Source organism: Carassius carassius, chromosome 2 (genome assembly GCF_963082965.1).
Source record: "Carassius carassius chromosome 2, fCarCar2.1, whole genome shotgun sequence".
Taxonomy (NCBI): domain Eukaryota; kingdom Metazoa; phylum Chordata; class Actinopteri; order Cypriniformes; family Cyprinidae; genus Carassius; species Carassius carassius.
The window spans coordinates 25,999,697-26,018,472 of NC_081756.1; the positions used below are offsets into that span (position 1 = coordinate 25,999,697).

General features: G+C 38.9%; 1 protein-coding gene across 1 annotated transcript in view; it reads right to left on the reverse strand.

Moving 5' to 3' along the window:
- The window catches only part of LOC132107592 (plexin domain-containing protein 2-like), a 68,297-nt gene that overhangs the window by 31,128 nt on the left and 18,393 nt on the right, over nucleotides 1-18,776 (reverse strand). Inside the window, exon 2 of the mRNA XM_059513701.1 lies at nucleotides 2,316-2,515. Within this exon, the coding sequence (XP_059369684.1) occupies nucleotides 2,316-2,515 (200 nt within the window). The remainder of the gene's footprint in view (nucleotides 1-2,315; nucleotides 2,516-18,776) is intronic.

The following is an 18,776-nucleotide window of genomic DNA, read 5'->3' on the forward strand; positions in this document are numbered from 1 at the left end:
AAAGTTGTGGGAGAGGAGTGAGGACGGTGGATCAACACCTGCGCCACACACCGGTCTGGAATCCCACAGAGGAGGTCTGGAAGGATAAAAGGAGGAGTGACAACAGTGAAAGGTGAGTTGGGACCAGGCCTGGGACTTTAAGTTGTGGTTTTGTTTACGTTTATGCAGCATTTAGCTGTGAGACGGCTGTTGTCTTGTTGTTTGTTTAATTTGTTATTAAAGTAAAATTTTGTTAATAAAGTTTGTTATTTTTAAGTCTCACGTCCTACCAAGTAAAAGTACCATTAATTACATTTTACTTAAGTACAAGTAAAAGTTCCAGTCTAAACATCTACTCAAGGAAAAGTAAAAAGTAGCGTGGAACTACTTATAAAGTTTGAACTTTAATAAAGAATATCTCTTTGGGTTTTAGACTCTAGTCTTTGCAACTTTTGAGATCTTATCTATGCACAAACAGCTTGTATCACTCTAAAGAGAAAGGAAAACTTGAAATCGCATTATATGACCCCTTTAAATGGTTGATTAATTCAGAAACGAAACACAGTCATTGTGGAGAGAGGCAGAACTTGTGCTATGGTGGCTGTGTTTGGAATTATTTTTGTTGAACAAAAATAGAACAAAAACAAGCAATGTGGTGTAAAAAAACATAAGTATCTTAATTAAGTTCTTGTTTATTGAACTGTGGAAAAAAAAAAAAAATTAATCATGCTGATTTTTGAGGAAAAAACGGCACTCTTCATGCGATACTGATTTACTATATGAAATGAAAAGTGAGTGACGTGACATTCAGCCAAGTATGGTGACCCATACTCAGAATTCGTGCTCTGCATTTAACCCATCCGAAATGCACACACACAGAGCAGTGAACACACACACACACACACTGTGAGCACACACCCGGAGCAGTGGGCAGCCATTTATGCTGCGGCGCCCGGGGAGCAGTTGGGGGTTCGATGCCTTGCTCAAGGGCACCTAAGTCGTGGTATTGAAGGTGGAGAGAGAACTGTACATGCTCTCCCCCCACCCACAATTCCTGCCGGCCCGGGACTCGAACTCACAACCTTTCGATTGGGAGTCCGACTCTCTAACCATTAGGCCACGACTTCCCCACACCTCACATTCACCCATTCACACACCGACTGCGGTGTCAGCCATTCAAGGCGCCATCCAGCTCGTCGGGAGCAGCTGGGGTTAGGTGTCTTGCTCAAGGACACCTCGACACTTGGTCAGGTGGAGCCGGGGATTGAACCACCAACCTTCTGGTTTGTAGACAACCTACATGAACCACTGAGCCACTGCCGCCCCCATTTATACATAAATGATATTGATGTATAAATATACATGTAAAAAATATAAATGTTCATCTTAAATTTTATTTGTGATCATTCTAAATGCATTTTAACAGACTGAATCACGCAGTGAAAGAACGTACTCTAAACGCGCGCGCATTAGTCTAATCTACTAGACTCCACAGCACTCTGTAAGAGTGTTTTGTTTGGTTTTGGGCAAAATACTGATAATGTCAAATAGCACATCGTTAAAACAATTACGATATTATAATCGCTCACTCTGCACCACTGTCTTTTTGGCTAATTTGTGCAAAACCTTTTGCTAAACTGTCAAAGCTTCATTTTAACCACCAATGCAATGATCCAAGTATTCACCTTACCTTGATGTCGAGATTTTATAAGATGTTAGTTTGGCCTTCTAGGCAAACACAACTTACACTGCATAATAGATCTTAAATATGGCCAGGGCTTCACTTCATTTCCTTCGAGTTCAACTTCAGCAGTATACGACGGGGTTTCGTTTTCAGCTGAGCCTGCACCATAACGCCTGTCTTATTGTGATTTTAGGGCCAGTTTGTTCTCCTGCCCATTATTTATTATTTTTTTTTTTTTACTCAGTAATTAATGTTTTAAAAATGTAGCAAGGTATAATACTTCAAACTAAATATATTTAAGTAAAAGTAAAGTTACAGATTATAAAAAATACTTTAAAAAGTAGAAGTACGCAAAAAAGCTACTCAATTTGCCTACAGTAATGCGAGTAAATTTAATTCATTACTTTCCACCTCAGGTCCTAAGGTCTCACGACACATTTTCTAAAAGTTGAACTTCTTTTACTTGAGCACTTAATTTTTTTTTTAGATTGCTGTGTGATTTCTGAGACGCTGCAAAAGATGCAAGCATAATGGTCAAAAATGTCCGTAATGCATGTTTACACAGGAAAACAACGAAAAGTAGCTCAGTGGAATGGAAAAAGGCATGAATGGCCCCTTCAAAAATTATATTTTGTTAAAGATTAAAGGCTACCAATATTTGGGAGCTGCTGTCTGCGTCGTCATCAGTCAGTATACCAGGTGAATCCTGAGACTCAGGCTTCAAACTGTCTTGACTGGCTTTGTTACTTTCCATTGGGAGGGGCTCCTGGAGAAGCCAGCGTCTCCTCCTCAACAGCTCAACAGTGACATCATCATCCTGTGACCATCCCCGAAGAACTGAATAAGCAGCTCCTGGAACAACACAAAACAACAGTCAATCCTATAAGCATGAGAACATTTTGATATTACAAAACACAAAGGTTCATTTCAGAAAAATAGGATGCTGGTTTCTTTTGAAAATGCAGACAGAAATCCCTCTTCAAAGCTTATTCTCTAGGTTTACGGAGGTCATGAGAATCAGTTCATTGCTCAATAATGTCAAATCCAATCCAGACAAACCTCATTTGACTTACTACTGGCAATCACAATTGAAACATTACACACACTTATGTATTTTCAAATGGTTTATACAGACACAAAATGCATAACTTTTTCTTTATTCTCCTTCTCTTTATTCTTTGTTCCAGATTAACCTGTGAGCCAAGAATCTCAGTCCATCCCAGTCTGCTTTTCTTCTTCTATGGTCTGTATGGCATTCTTTATGTGCCTAATCTCTTTCTCATTCACCCACAAACACACTCAGGGCCAAATGCTTATACAAATCAAGACTCATTTGGTCAGAGTTTAATTAAACCTTCTATTTACTTTGCTCTCTAGTCCTCTCATTATAAAGATGTGAGAGATGATGGAAGTGTGTACACTAGAAATAAGGGCAACTGAACGGCCAAAATGGGAATCACAAAAGCACTTCATAATGTGATTGAGCAGACTAAACAAAGAGGAGGGGAAAAAGAAGAAACAAAAAAGAGAGACCAATGATTCACCCTGGAATGTGGGTTAGTGCTCTCCGAGCACCAGCTTAATCTAAATTTAAAGTCCAATGTGGTTGTCTGTACAGGTTTAGTCATAATCTCTCTGTTTTTAGAAGCTGAGGTTGAGTGAGGACAGAATCAGTTTAGGCCTCAACAGCTTGGGTTGATCTTCATTCACATTCCACACAGAGATGGCTAATGTTTGTTTAATGCTTAACAGATAATGAACGCTTAAATCCATAAAAACTTTCCTAGAGAATACACAGGCTTGACACAAACTACCCAGAATGATTCTCAATTCTTTGTCTACTACTCATTATAGCTTGCATGGTTTGTTCTATTTATAAACTTGCCTGAACCAGAGCTCACACTCATTCTCACTTACTTGCTTTGTGCTTCTGTTTTACTCACCTCATTCAGGTGAGTATCTAAGCTGTTCTCTGCACTTCCAAACAACCCAAGTGAGAATGAAAGGTGAAAAAATGCACAACTTGTAGAATGCACTTTGTTTCCATGTTATCATGGTTTACTGTTCTTCCTTTAAACCCTCGCTGTGAGGAAAGATTCTCAGAGCCCAGTCCTTCTGTAAAGCCCATTATACATAACAGGTCAATGAGGATGCAAAGAGACGGCTGTCACTGACTTTTATTGTTGCTGAGTGGAAATCAGGGTTTGTCCGTGACATGCTTTGAAAAGCCACCGCAGCAGGGACAGGATCTCTTTCTCTTGTACTTGTGTTTTCTTTTTGCTGCGAGACTAAGGCCCCGTCCACACGGAGACTTGTTTCGCTGTATACGCATACATTTTGTATCGTATAGGCATTTCGTCCACACAGATACAGCGTTTTGAGAGAGTGAAACTAATATTTTTTTAAACCGGATCCCAGAGTGGATACATTTGAAAACGCAGCCTTTGCGTTTTCGTGTGGACAGCGAATCCATATATTTTCTGAAACGATGATGTCATCAGCCCCTAGTCAGCCTCTACAGTACGTCACGTTACAGCAACAAAAACATGAACACACACACTGAACGATTGTCTTTTTATTTACTAACATTAAAACAGATTAATAAATGTATTGTTCCATGTTCGTTTGTGTACCACGAACAAGGTTTATGCACATAGTCCATGTCTTCTTCTCCGTTTTTAGTGTATCTGTGGCAGAATTACAGCGCCACATGCTGGTCTGGCATATACTACATTGTTTTGTGGTTTCGTGTGGATGCAAATATTTCTTGAGACAAGAAAAAAAAAATTATCAGATAGGGAAAGCTCTGGCTTCATGTGGACGTAGCCTAGATCCAGTCCCACATTTCCCTCTCTTTCTCTCAGTGGAAGGTACCTTTCTTTTCAGCTCTTAAGATGTCCATTGAATGAATACATATCAGGCTATACATACAGATACTGCGACAAAAACTTTGCACAACAAAAACTTTCCTCAAAAGAGGAAGACAGGACAACATTATGAAATAATGAATCATAAAAACCAATTGAAAGCAATAACGTGTATATACTAATGGGAGAAGATTAAGAGAAGCCGGTTTGTGTGTGACAAGGAGAGGAAAGAGCGAGAAAGAAGAAGGAGAAATTCACCCAAACATTTTTATTAAAATGTCTAAAAAGATCATAATGACTGATATATTACTCTTAATTAATCTGAGGACAACCAGAGGGAGAGAACAAATGGAAAAAGGCGAAAAACAAAAGTTAATAGACCATATGCATTTATCTTGAGTCACTGCTCTGGAACAAAAGAAAACATACAATAGAGCAAAATAATAAAAAAATAATTAATAATAATACGAGGTACCAATAAGGGGTTTGGCATTTGGTTGAGGGGTGCCTGGGTCATGGGGTTCAGAACCATTCACAGGGCACTTTAAAGGTCACACAACACCTCTACATGTGAAAGAACGAACAAGTAATCAATGACAATAGCATTCACCTTTATCAAACCTAGGGGACATCACAAAAAGTCTACATGATATGGTTTATATATGTTCATGTAACCAAATTTTCACAGACAGTATTGATGTACATTAAAGGTGAATGGACTTACAGCATGGTTGTTATTGGTATCAGCAGTAAACAGCTTACAGTGATGGAAAAACATATCCACATCTGTCTCAGAGAGTTTTCATAAAGACTTACAGTACATGCACATACATAAACAAATGGACACTGCATACATACTGTACCAGGAGAAATTAATTTGATGGAAACATTTATTTTCTACTTTGTTTTAGTATGACTTATAGTGTCACATAATTGAGTGATGTGTATGTACAGTACTTGAGTGCAAGAAACAGAATGACTTTGTAATCGTGTGTCTGGGTGATAGTTTGGGTACATTGTATGGTCTGTGGCTGACAATAATGACAAAATACAGATGGGTGGGTTTGCCTAGGGTGATGCAAGGTTTCGTTTACTAACCATTCACACAGAGAGGTATACTTAACCCAGCTAAACACAGACCTCCAAACACATGCTCCAACCACACACAGCTTAAGAACATCATGTTTAGTACAATGCTATAATGAACAGAATGAAGACAAGTTTAACTTCACATCTATTCTGTGGCAGTACATTCATGTATAGCTTGAATGTACTGCCAAATGTAAAACATGTGATATGAACATTCCCCCCATAAGCAATGACAACTCTACAAGTTACTTTTTTTCTTGACACGGACACCAAAATTCTTTGCCCCGTTTCAAAAACCACTGCGTGACTGCTTGCTTTAATCTTAAAACAAAGCCGTGTACGTCCAAAACACTGAATACACCAATCTAATATCTTAGCACAGTTCATATGAAGCAGTCGCATTCATTGTCACATTCATTTATAAACTAGTGCGTTTGTGTGTGCAGCGCATGTATAATTAAGAGTAGGTTATTCGTCCTTTGCTTAATGGCTTTTAATTCATGTCGTCCTCACCGTTTAACCTCATCCATCTCCTGCTCTCTCACAGAGCAGGTCATTATCTAGCATTGCTCAGTCACACCAGTCATTTTTTCAAAAGGCTCTATTTCCTTTGACCTGCTAAACATCCAGCTAATTTAAAGTGCTAATGAGTGGAAGGTGACATTAGATCATAAAAGGATCAAAAACACATGAATTATGTCACATACAAGTCAGCTTACAAACACATATAAAAACAGAATAATAAAATTTTATGAAATTACTCACACAGTGTAGAATAACAGAAACATAAGTCTAATACACATTGTCAAAGAAGGATTAAAGATCAGCATCACAAATGATAAAATTTATGATAAAGTTGCTCTTAAGGGCACTGGTTGATTAATTTGCAACAAGCATTTAATTTGTAGGGACAAGCATTTAGATATTTAGAAATGTCAAGACATGGTGTGTATATCAGTAAAGTCATTCCAGTAATCCCCTCTTCACATAAAAGCTTCAGCTGACAAGCAAATGCAATTAACTAAATGAGTGCAGAGCCATAAAGGCGTGTTTGTCTCAGAATGAACATATACTGGTTAGTTGCAATCACAACCAAAATGATGCCCATAGTATAACATAACATAGCATTGCATAACACAACATAACACAGCATTACATAGTACAGCACAGCATAACATATAGGATTGTCAAATATATGGTTCAGAAATATATTTCTATTTTATCTTACTGTAATTTATAGTTATGCTCCAAACAAAAAAAACAAGTTGTGTAGCGTCAAGAATCAACTGCCTCACCAGCCAAACCAGCCTCCTACACCCGTTCACAATCACTTGATTATTAATCATGGCCACCTGCATCCACTTACCACACCATTCAAATACACACTCACCACTTCAGGTTACAAGCTTCTCAAGCAGATCCCTTGGCTACCTGTCAGCCTATCGATCCTGGAAGCCTCGGCTGTCTATTGAAGAACTAGAAGTTTCAGCTCAGATAAGACTCTGCTTCCATTGATCAATTCAGCTTTTGATTCTCCTGAGTTGGAAGCTTCTCCTCAGTTGTCTTAACCCTTGTGCATTGTTCAAATTCACCCTTTCGTTATGTTTGGGATGAAAACATCCACTCAATTAAACTGCTGTAAAAATTTATCAGAATCATATTTTTTTTTCTTTTTTTTTTTGCATACATCTGTTAATCAACTTCAGTCCTGATCAAAACTGCCAAATGTTTTTTTTTTAAAAATCCAAGATTTTAACTCTTTAATTGCCAAGTTCATAAATGATGTCACTGATTTGGGGGAAAAAACACACAAAATGACTTTTTTCAATATAAAAGTAATTGTGGCTGGATTTTTTAAAAAACTTTTTATAACAGTCTTGGGCATGTCAAAGATTAGTAGCAACATTGGCTTCGATGCATTTTTAGTTTTTGTGCAGCATTAGATTTGAATTTTTTCTCCCTCATTTACTGTTCGTGGCTTTTTTTGCCCCATTGACTTCCATTATAATGACATTTTTTGATTGCAAAGCCATGACACCATATAATCATGCATTCTTGATTGTTTGTGGTTTTCCCTTTTGGGAAGAGGTAAAATTTGTTATTTTTACAGTTGATCACTAGGTGGGACCATTAACCCTTTAGATAAGCCTATGCAAAAAAAGCTTAGTTTCTGACTTGTATATGAAGCTATATGGAGCATAACAGCATATTATATGCTCTCAGAACTACATGGAGTAAACAAAAGTGTATTTATGCACCTGCTGCCTTTTAATGGTGTTGAAAGTATTCGGTTGTTAAGTGATGACGTAAGAAGCACTGTTTCCGGGTCCAGGCCTCAACTCGCTTCACTTGAGAATACGACCTCAGCAGCCGTTTAAGAGCACTGTTTATTCATATTAATAATTTAAGCTAAACGCTTTCAAACTTACGGTATACACTACAGTCTCCGTGCTCCCAGCGTCCCAAACACAAATAATTTTTATATATTTTTTTATATTTATATTTTCATTGTCTGGCTATCTGGGACTTCGGTATGGAGTTAAAGGTTAAGATTATCACTTTTTCGCTAGTATTCTATCACATTGTGAGTTTATATTAGCACCTTTTGTTGTTTTCTTGTGGTAACTGATGAACTGATGAAGCGTTTGGACACGGAAGCGCTGCTACGTGACGTCAGACTTAACAAGCGAATAGACTAAACAAAAGCAAAGTACGTGGATTTAAACACTTGCATGCCATCGTGCTGGTCATTTAATGGTGAGAAGAGCAGCAAGCAACACGAGAAAGTGCTTGACTTGTACCAAAGTTTTAGAAATGATTATGCAGCTTGACCCCTCCAGCGAGCTGCAGCTTATTTGAAGTTGGTATTGCATTTTGGTTCATAATACATTATGTTCATAAATTTGATGCAAAGTAGATTTTTTAACAGGATTTTAAGGTTTTAAACTGGCTTTACCATCAAGAAAAGACGAGCATTTCACACATAGGCCATCCGTACTTTTCACCATCAAAAGGCAGCAGGTGCATAAACACATTTCTTTTTTTATTGTTTACTCCATGTAGTTCTGAGAGCATGAGGTGCATATTTGGATGTTTTCAGATACTGTACATCAAGGTAAGTGCACAAAGGTCTCTCTCACACCCTCTCTTTCTCTCCCTCTCTCGCTCTCTCTCTCACACACACACACACACACACACACACACACTATAATTTGCTATTATACTCCATATACAAGCCAGAAACTAAGCCTTTTTTTGCACAGGCCTATCTAAAGGGTTAATGGTCCCACCTAGTGATCAACTGTAAAAATAATTTTTTTTACCTCTTCCCAAAAGGGAAAACCACAAACAATCAAGAATGTATTATTATATGGTGTCATGGCTTTGCAATCAAAAAATGTAGTTATAATGGAAGTCAATGGGGCAAAAACAGCCACGAACAGTAAATGAGGGAGAAAAAAATTAAAATCTAATGCTGCACAAAAACTAACAATGCATCAAAGCCAATCTTGTTACAAATCTTTGACATGCCCAAGACTGTGATAAAAGGTAAAAAAAAATATCCAGTTCACAATCACTTTTTATATTGAAAAGATGTAATTTTGTGTGTTTTTTTTCCCAAATCAGTGACATCATTTATGAACTTGGTAATTAAAGAGTTAAAATATTGGATTTTTTTTAAACATTTGGTAGTTTTGATCAGGACTGAGGTTGATAAATATTGTTTTCAATTTTTTTTGCATAAATATATTAATCTGATAGATTTTTACATCAGTTTAATTTAGTGGATGTTTTCATCCACGAACATAATGAAAGGGTAGTGAATTTTAGTAGTTTGTTAGTTTTTCCCAAAATATGGGTCAAAATAAGATTTGTCACCAAAAATCATTCCATTAGCTCAAACACAGAGAAAGTTGTGGCCAAAATAAGACACAACTTTACCCCCTAGTGGACGAAAACATCCCCAACAACGCATAAGGGTTAAACTCAACTGCTTGTTTGAATCTGCCTGTTTGCCTCCTTGACCAGTTGGGATCGAAGACCAGCTGTACTCTTGTACTCTGATTCTTGGAGCACATCCTCATCTGAATCACACCTCCCTCTGACTGTCACCACCACACAACCAGCCTCTCGTCCAGTGAACTTCTCTGGTAAGGCAGCCTCCTGCAACTGGTTTTTGTTGTTGTTCCCTCTATTTTTGAGTTGCAACCCCACCTGTTTGTGACTGAACTGGCGAAGGTGGTTTTCATCATGTCATTGCTGTCCAGAAGAGCCTTGCAGTGGGCGGAAACCTTGTGGAATTCGCAGAACTCTCAGTTTCACTCGCTGGATAGCTTTGTTCAACACTTCCAGAAGGTATTCGGCCAGTCGACCACGGAGATCACAGTGCATGATGAGCAAATGGATTTATCAATCCACGAATACATGCTTAGCTTCCACACCCTTGGTGCCAGCAGCAGCAGGAAAGAGGCTGCTCTGCTCTCGGCCTTCCGCTGAGGCCTGAACCCCATCTTACCTCAACAGATGTCCATCTACAAGGATACCGTGGGGCTCAAAAGCTTCCTACAAAAGGCAACTCGCATTTCTCAACACCTAACGGCTTGCCATATGAAATCCATACCCACTGCAGCTGCCTCACCCAGCCTCTCACCTCCAGCACCAGAGCCCATGATCACGGATAATTACCACCTATCCTGCACGGAACGGTCCCATAGACTAACCGATGGCCTCTGACTCTACTGTGGATCCAACGAGTACCAGCTCCACATCTGCCCCATTCATCCACCAAGCCCAGTGGTGAGTACTATACAAATTAATCCAGATGTATCTTGCATGCCTTATAGATGCACTTCTAATGTAGCTAAACCAATCCTTTCTAGTCAAAATCCTTGTGGACTCCAAATTCTCCGTTGCAAAAATGACAGCACCTGCCGGATCACCACAGTCCATGGTGATGGAGGAGGCTGTCGTGGACAACGTCCTGGGATGCCCCTGGCTCTCTAAACATCAACCCACCATCGCCTGAAAGACCGGAGAAATTCTTGAGTGGAGTGTAAGCAGGAATTTTTAAAGGATCTGCCTGTTCCAGTCTCAGTCTAGACCAACCTTTCCATCTGCTCCACCTCTGTGGAAAGCCCAGACTCACCGCATGCCACTCCTATTTCTCCTGAGTATCAGGCGTCTAGGACGTGTACAGCAAGGTCACAGCCACTCACTTTCCACCTCACCAGTCATGGGACGGGACTGTGCTATTGACCTGCTGCCTGGGGCTAAACTACCCAAAGGACATGTCTATCCACTGTCAATCCCGGAGAGAGCTGCTATGGAGGAGTAAGTGCAAGAAGCCTTACAACAGGGATTCATCTGTCCGTCCACCTCACTCACAGCGTCAAGCTTCTTTGTGGCCAAGAAAGATGGGGGTCTGAGGCCTCTATCAATAAACTTGCACTCAATGACCAGACGGAAAAATTTGCCTCTTCCTCTGGTTCCTGCTGTCTTGGAGGAACTGCGCGGTGCCCACGTCTTCAGCAAGCTGGATATAAGGAGCGCCTATAACCACATCCAAAGGGTGACGAATGGAAGACCATTTTTGTGATGCCCATCCGGCACTGAGTACTGGGTGATGCCCTACAGGCTCTCCAACTCACATTCCAACTTCCAGAACTTCATGCATGAGATCTTCAGAGACATGCTCAACCGGTTCATCCTCATCTACATCAATGATATACTCACCCAATCTTGAAGAACGCCATGACCATGTCACCTGGGCACTCCGCTAACATCACCTGTGTTTAAAAGCTGAGAAATGTGAATATCACAAATCCACCATCCACTTCCTGGGCTACATCGTCGCCCCTGCAGGGATACAAAAGACCAGAGGAAGGTGGATGTGGTTCGGAACTGGCCACAACCCACTATGTTCAAAGAGATGCAGAGGTTCCTGGGGTTCACAAATTTCTATCACCGCTTTATCACCCACTACAGCCAGAAGGCGGCACCACTCGCCTCTCTCCTCGAACGGAAAGCCAAAACCCTCACCTGGACCCCAGAGGCACACCAGGCCTTCCTTCAGCTTAAATCCGCCTTCCGTACGGCCCTGCTCTTTCACACCTTGACCCCAATCTCTGCTTTGTGGTCGAAGGGGATGCGGCAACCCTGGGAATGGGAGCCATTCTGTCCAAATGGAAGGGTGAACTCCCAGTACTCCATCCATGTGCGTACTTCTCACGGAAACTATCCCCGGCGGAGCAGAACTACTACATGGGGAATCTGGAGTTGGTTAGAGACAGCATTGGTTAGAGGGTGCCCAACATCCATTTGAGGTTATCACTGACCACAAAAACTTGCAGTACCTCCGAGAAGTGTCTTAAGGCAAGCCCACTGGGCTCTATTATTTTACCTGCTTCCACTTCATGGTCACTTACCATTTGGGGAGTAAGAACGTCAAAGCGGACGCACTTTCCCACCTACACCAGCCTGATCCAACCCCAGAGGAACCAGAGTCCATCCTACCACCTTCAGTCTTCATGTCTCCCATCCAGTGGGCACTCGACGACCAAATCCATGCCACCACTCTTACGGAACCTGCTCCACCGGGAGGTCTAGAAGGGAAAAGTTACGTCCCATCCACCCTGTGTCTGGCCCTACTCCGTCCACACCTCTACAGTATCCAGGCACCCAGACAGCCACTGAACCCTCTCGCTTCTCCGAAACCACTACTGTTGGCCTAACATGTGGAACCTTTTACACTGACGACTGTGGAAACTTTTCACTGGACCTCAAGCAACGTGGATTGTGTGCCTTTCCTCTCTTCCTCCAGACTCTGGGAAAGGAAATGCAAAATTAATTTTCATCAGAGAACATAACTTTGGACCACTCAGCAGCAGTCCAGTCCTTTGTATCTTTAGACGTTTCTGACACTGTCTGTTGTTCAAGAGTGGCTTGACACAAAGAATGCGAGTAGTCCAAAATGCAGCAGCTAGAGTCCTTACCAGGTCAAGAAAACATGATCATATTACCCCAATTTTACAGTCTCTGCACTGGCTACCTATTAAGGTCCGTAACAGTTACAAATTATCATTACTTACCTATAAGTCCCTAAATAATTTAGCTCCTGCGTACCTAACTAGCCTTCTAACACGTTACAATCCATCATGCTCCCTAAGGTCACAAACCACTGGACTTTTGGTAGTTCTTAGGATAGAAAAGTCCACTAAAGGAGGTAGAGCTTTTTCACATTTGGCTCCCAAACTCTGGAACAGCCTTCCTGATAATGTTCGGGGTTTAGACACACTCTCAATGTTTAAATCTAGATTAAAAACTTAAATTATCTCAAATTATGTATCTCTTAATTATGTATGTCACTCTTGTGAGTGTAGTTGCATCTGATCAAATGCGCATTCTTATTCTTTAGCTTGGGTTTAAACTAATTAATTTTACTTTGTTGGAACAGCAGCTATGCTGCAGAACACCTGAGAAGAGATGATGCTGACCCCTCAGGGGACCCCAGATGATGCTAACCCTGAATCAACAAACAGAACTAACAAACATTGCTACAAGTGTGATTGCATCATATAATAATTGCTGTTAATAATGTTCATTGTCTGGCTGACTACGTCTTGTATTAATTTTTCTGAAAAATCCTGTCATACGTGCACAAACTGACAGTCACCACTTATAAGCTACTACTAAATATTGTAGAAACGTAATTTCCTGTAAAGTTGCTTTGTAATAAAAAAACTATACAAAACTATACAAAAAAAATTGAATTGAATCGAATGCGACAGCTGAAACCCATGTCTTGCATACATATGTGCATAGTGGTTCTTGAAACACTGACTCCAGCTGCAGTCCACTCTTTGTGAATCTTCCCCACATTTTTGAATGGGTTTTGTTTCACAATCCTCTCCAGGGAACAGTTATCCCTATTGCTTGTACACATTTTTTCTTCCACATCTTTTCCTTCCCTTCGCCTGTCTATTAATGTGCTTGGACACAGAGCTCTGTGAACAGCCAGCCTCTTTTGCAATGACCTTTTGTGTCTTGTCCTCCTTGTGCAAGGTGCCAGTGGTCATCTTTTTGACAACTGTCAAGTCAGCAGGCTTCCCCATGATTGTGTAGCCTAAAGAACTAGACTGAGAGACCATTTAAAGGACTTTGCAGGTGTTTTGAGTTAATTAGCTGATTAGAGTGTGGCACCAGGTGTCTTCAATATTGCACCTTTTCACAATATTCAAATACTGAGATACTGAATTTGGGATTTTACTCAGTTGTCAGTTATAATCATCAATATATATACAGTGCCTTGCGAAAGTTATCATACACTTTCATTTTTTTCCAGGTTTTGTTATGTTGCTGCCTTTTGTTAAACTGCTTTAAATTACTTTTTTCAGAAATCAATCTACACTCCATACAACATAAAGGCAAAGCCAAAACAGAACTGTTATAACTTTGTACATTTATTAAAAATAAAAAACAGAAATAAGTATATTGCATAAGTATTTATACCTGTAGCTAAATATTTTGCCGAAGCACCTTTACAGCCTCAAGTCTTTTTTGTTTGATGCAACAAGCTTTGCTTATCAGAATTTACCAATTATCTGCCATCCTTCTCCTTATCTCTTCACCTCCCATCTCTCTGAAAAACAACCCCACAGCATGAGGCTGCTACCAACACACTTTACTTTTGGGATGGTACTCTACAGGTGATGAGCAGAGCTGGTTTCCTTCAAACATGATGCTTGGAATTGAGGTTCATCAGACCAGCGAATGTTATTCCTCACAGTCTGGGGGTCCTTTAAGTGCTTTTTTTGCTAATTCTTTAGTTTTCATGCGTTTTCACTGAAAAGAGGATTAAGTCTTGCCACACCACCATAAAGCCCAGATTGGTATAGTGTAGTGATGCGCGGGTCGTCTCATAACATGCGGGTCGGGTTGGGGTGGGTTAAGAAATTGGCACTTTATTGCGGGGTGGGTTGGGGCGGGTCAATAAAAACAAATTAAAAAAAAAAAATCAATTTATGTTGCATTGAATTTAGTGGTGGAAATTTTGATTCTTTTAAAAGATTCGTTGATTTTCAGTTCGTTCACCAAAATGATTCATTCACAGATTCGTTCAGTGACCATTTCTTCATATTACACAAATACGCCAGCAGTTGGCGAAAAAGAGTGCCTTATGTGTTATGTGTTAAGTCAACGAACGTATTTACTTCTGACAAAAACTGATTTGGCTTTATTAAAGTGTGTGCATGATCGCATTAAATAAATAGTCTAAATTGTTCATATTAACAAAGCACGAGGTTTTATCGGGGATTAAACATGGAGTTATTTTCTGTATTCCAAATATGAAAACAAGCGTATGTGCACCAATAACTGCGCTTTGTATCTGCTGATTGCTGATCGAGATTTACATGCTTGGCCGACTGACCCTGTACTCTCATTCGTTTCATTCACGAACGAGATGTATCAGTTCTTTCAATTCTTTCACCTATAGGTTCTTGGTCACTACACTAACCAAAGCCTTTCTCCATCAGTTAAAAATAAAATACATTTTGAAGTGATGCAATTAATGCAGACCGATCAGTGTATGATATCAAAGTACTGAGAGCAGTATTGTAATGTGTCTCCAAGCAACACAGTCAAGAGAAAAATGCATGCGTGCCAGTATATTAGATGTATGCAGTGACAGCAGACTAGGACTAAACATGCTGCCGCTTGTCATTAAAGGGATAGTTCACCCCAAAAAATAAAAAATTCTCTCACAAAGACAAAAATCACTCATTGCACTTAACTGAAGAACTGTAATATGTATAATATGTATATATCAATGAATAAATTATACAGTGAGTGTATATAGCATTTTATTTTTAGATTTAATTCAATTTCTTGACTGCTACTGCTAAATACACATACGGTAACTGAAGAATAAAGAACCGTTTGTTTTATTTATATATTATGTGTATTGGTAATATGTATCTTTCTTCTTATTTTTTTATACACTATTATAGTACTACTATAGCAAAATAATACACTATTATTTATAACATTCTTGTTTGTATTCAGCACTCCAACATACTGTGTAGAGCAACAGTGCTTTGAGCAACCCATTCCCCGCTGTTCCTACTTTATATGCTAGTTTTTTTTTCTTAATTAAGCAAAAAAGATGTCTTAACATCTTAAGCCAACTTCCTACAATAGAAATGGAGTGAGGAAAAACACCTCTATACTGTATACTGACTATATAAGCAATACCAAAGCAAATACTGTATGTGTAACATGTATATGTAAATTTATAATGCTTTTGTTTTTATAGGATTTATTAGCACTGTACCTCAGACGAGGTACATATTATTCTCAAGCATCTTCTCTCAACTACCAACTTCAAAGTGGATTTTCTATGTTTTGGTTTGGCTGCCATTCTCATTTCCTCTGAGAAACCAATAGACCTCCCAACACATGGCCCAGATTTGCAATCACACAGCATGGTCCTACTATTTATGACACATGTAACTCAACCTAAAAGCCTATTATACATTTGCAATTTGTATAATAAACTACATTTTAATTTTAATTTAAACAACATTACACTGAAGGAGTGGATGCCGAGTTGCCATATACTTCATATTGATATTAATTATATTTTTACATTATTTCTTGTTTGACTATTAATCAAGTTATGGCAAGAGTAAAATGTGTAACCTTATGTGCGCTTATGAGATATTAAAGAATATGCTTTATGCTGTACTTCTACTCTCGAAGATGATGACTTCATAGTGTGTGTGTAAAGAACCATACTGATAAAATTCTATCGGCGGCCTTCAAGTTCTGATAAGTTTTCTGCGTATGTGTGTTAGTATCTGTCTGTACAGGGAGAAGCTCAGACAGTCCCAGGACAAACATTCAACTGCCGATGTCCAGCGTATCAGAAATACGTCTTTGGAGAGATGCATTGTGTCTGACCTCGGATCACTTATCACCAAAATAGCTGTTAGAAGATATGTTTGAATCGTTTACGTCCATATGTGGAAACTATGTTTATCTAAGTTTATCTAGGTTTTGGAACCAATCAGAATTTTGTTGTTTTATGCATTGATGCAATTCGTATCCTCTGTCAGGGTATGATGATTTTGAATTCTACGCAGAGCGGCCTACGAACTCCATCGAGAGTACTGGAGCTGACTTCTGCTGATGAAACTGCAAACCATGTTCTTCAGTAAATTTTTCTTTAATTGAACGCATCTCTGGCTCCTGGTCATCATATCTGGTCCTTGGGTTTTAACTGTAATTCCCTTACAACACTATTCATTTATATATTTAAATCCCTAACATTTACCAAAACTGCAAAACTTTTTAATACATCGTAATGCACAAATGTCAGGGCATTTGAACAGTTTGAATTGATGCAAGAGCAGTATTCTGTAGAAAACACTGACACATGAAAACACATGAAAAGCACAACCCCTTGAAAAAGCCTTAAAAACCTTGACATCTGCAGTTAAACACATAAATAAGAAATGTCCTCCAGACCAGCTGCTGTTGAACAGACAGAGACCAATATACTCACGAATCATATTGTAACTATTACTGAATGCTCCATAATCTGTTGTGACTGAACACATCTGAACACACATAATAATGCTTAAATAAACAATTTGTCCTGATTAGCAAGTAGTGATGCTCATACTGACCGTTTAACCCCTTATTTACATTGTGTGTTTGTTTGTTGGTTAATTTATAATATATAATAATTCTATAGGTTAATTTGTTAAAATAAACCTATAGAAAAAATAAAAAAATATGTATATCTTTAATCACTATATCAAATCTGTACATGGCCAGTGTTTTTAGACCATTACAAAATAAAAACTGATAGTTTTACCCAGCAGTGACTTGTTTCAGCTTCAGCTGCACTTATGAATGTAAATGTGCGAAAGAGGGATGTTGGTTTTCTCTAACACAAAAAACAATTCACATGACATTAGAAGTCCTTATGTGTTCAAAACTGATGAAACTTGGCAGACCAGTGAGTTAACAGCATCACCGCATAAAATAATAAATATATCTCCAACTCAAAGCACCTAAAAATATCTGAATCAGAGAAGGAACATATACACAGCCGCCTACAAACTAAATATGAGGGTGAGTAAATAATAACAGTATTTTAATTTTGTGTTCCTTTAAATGGCATGCATGACACTAAAACAGCAGAAGATCCCATAGCTATAGCTTCCTCCATTATATCAGCCACTTGCCTGTATGCATTTTCTACCATAGTTAGTTGGCAACACACTGACATTAACCCTGAGCTCCCACCAAGGACAGAGAGCATACTATGCATAATTTATTTGTAATTAACATGTCAGACTTAATTTCATTGTGCTTAGAATGTGTCAGCGGGGCCACAGCACAAAAAAAGCATGTTCATTATGCTCAATTAGGTTTTGCTGATTAATTAATCCTAGAAGCATAAACCCTCAATACTCCACAACAAGTTCAAAAGAATGAGAAAAAACCACTGAAAGCCATCACAGTTCATTGACTCTTAAAATATGACTAGATGATATTCAGTGTTTGGGCACTTGCAATGGTGCTCTAACATAGTTGGATATAAAAAGTGATTTTTAATCACACAGGTTGCTAAAATTATTATACTGATAGGAGAATACATTGAAAATAAAGAGTGCCAAGATAGTAAAAAGCTACATTTTGTTGATATATTATAGATATTTTAATGGTCATTGACATTAGTGATAATAGAAGGTTTAACTCTAATTCACACACTTATAAACACAGAAATACAACATCAGTTATGGATGATGGTGTTGACTGCCTTGGGAAAAGCATTGGGGCTGTTCTTAGATCAAGCAGTTCAGACACTCGCCCACAAACCTGAAGTTGGGCCTCTTTTTTTTCCCACTCCCATTACAAGACATTCAGTAATGATCAATAACTATCAGCATGTAGGCAAACCCTTAGCACAAGTGTTCAGTCTGCCTCAAACCACAATGTTAATAAGACTGCGGAGTGCAGACCAAATGTCTACAGCATTGCGCAAATTCATTTGTTTGTAAATAAAACATATATTTGCATCTATTAAAAATAAACACATTTATTAATACATTAACATTTATTAATAAAAAAATACATTTGCATTTATT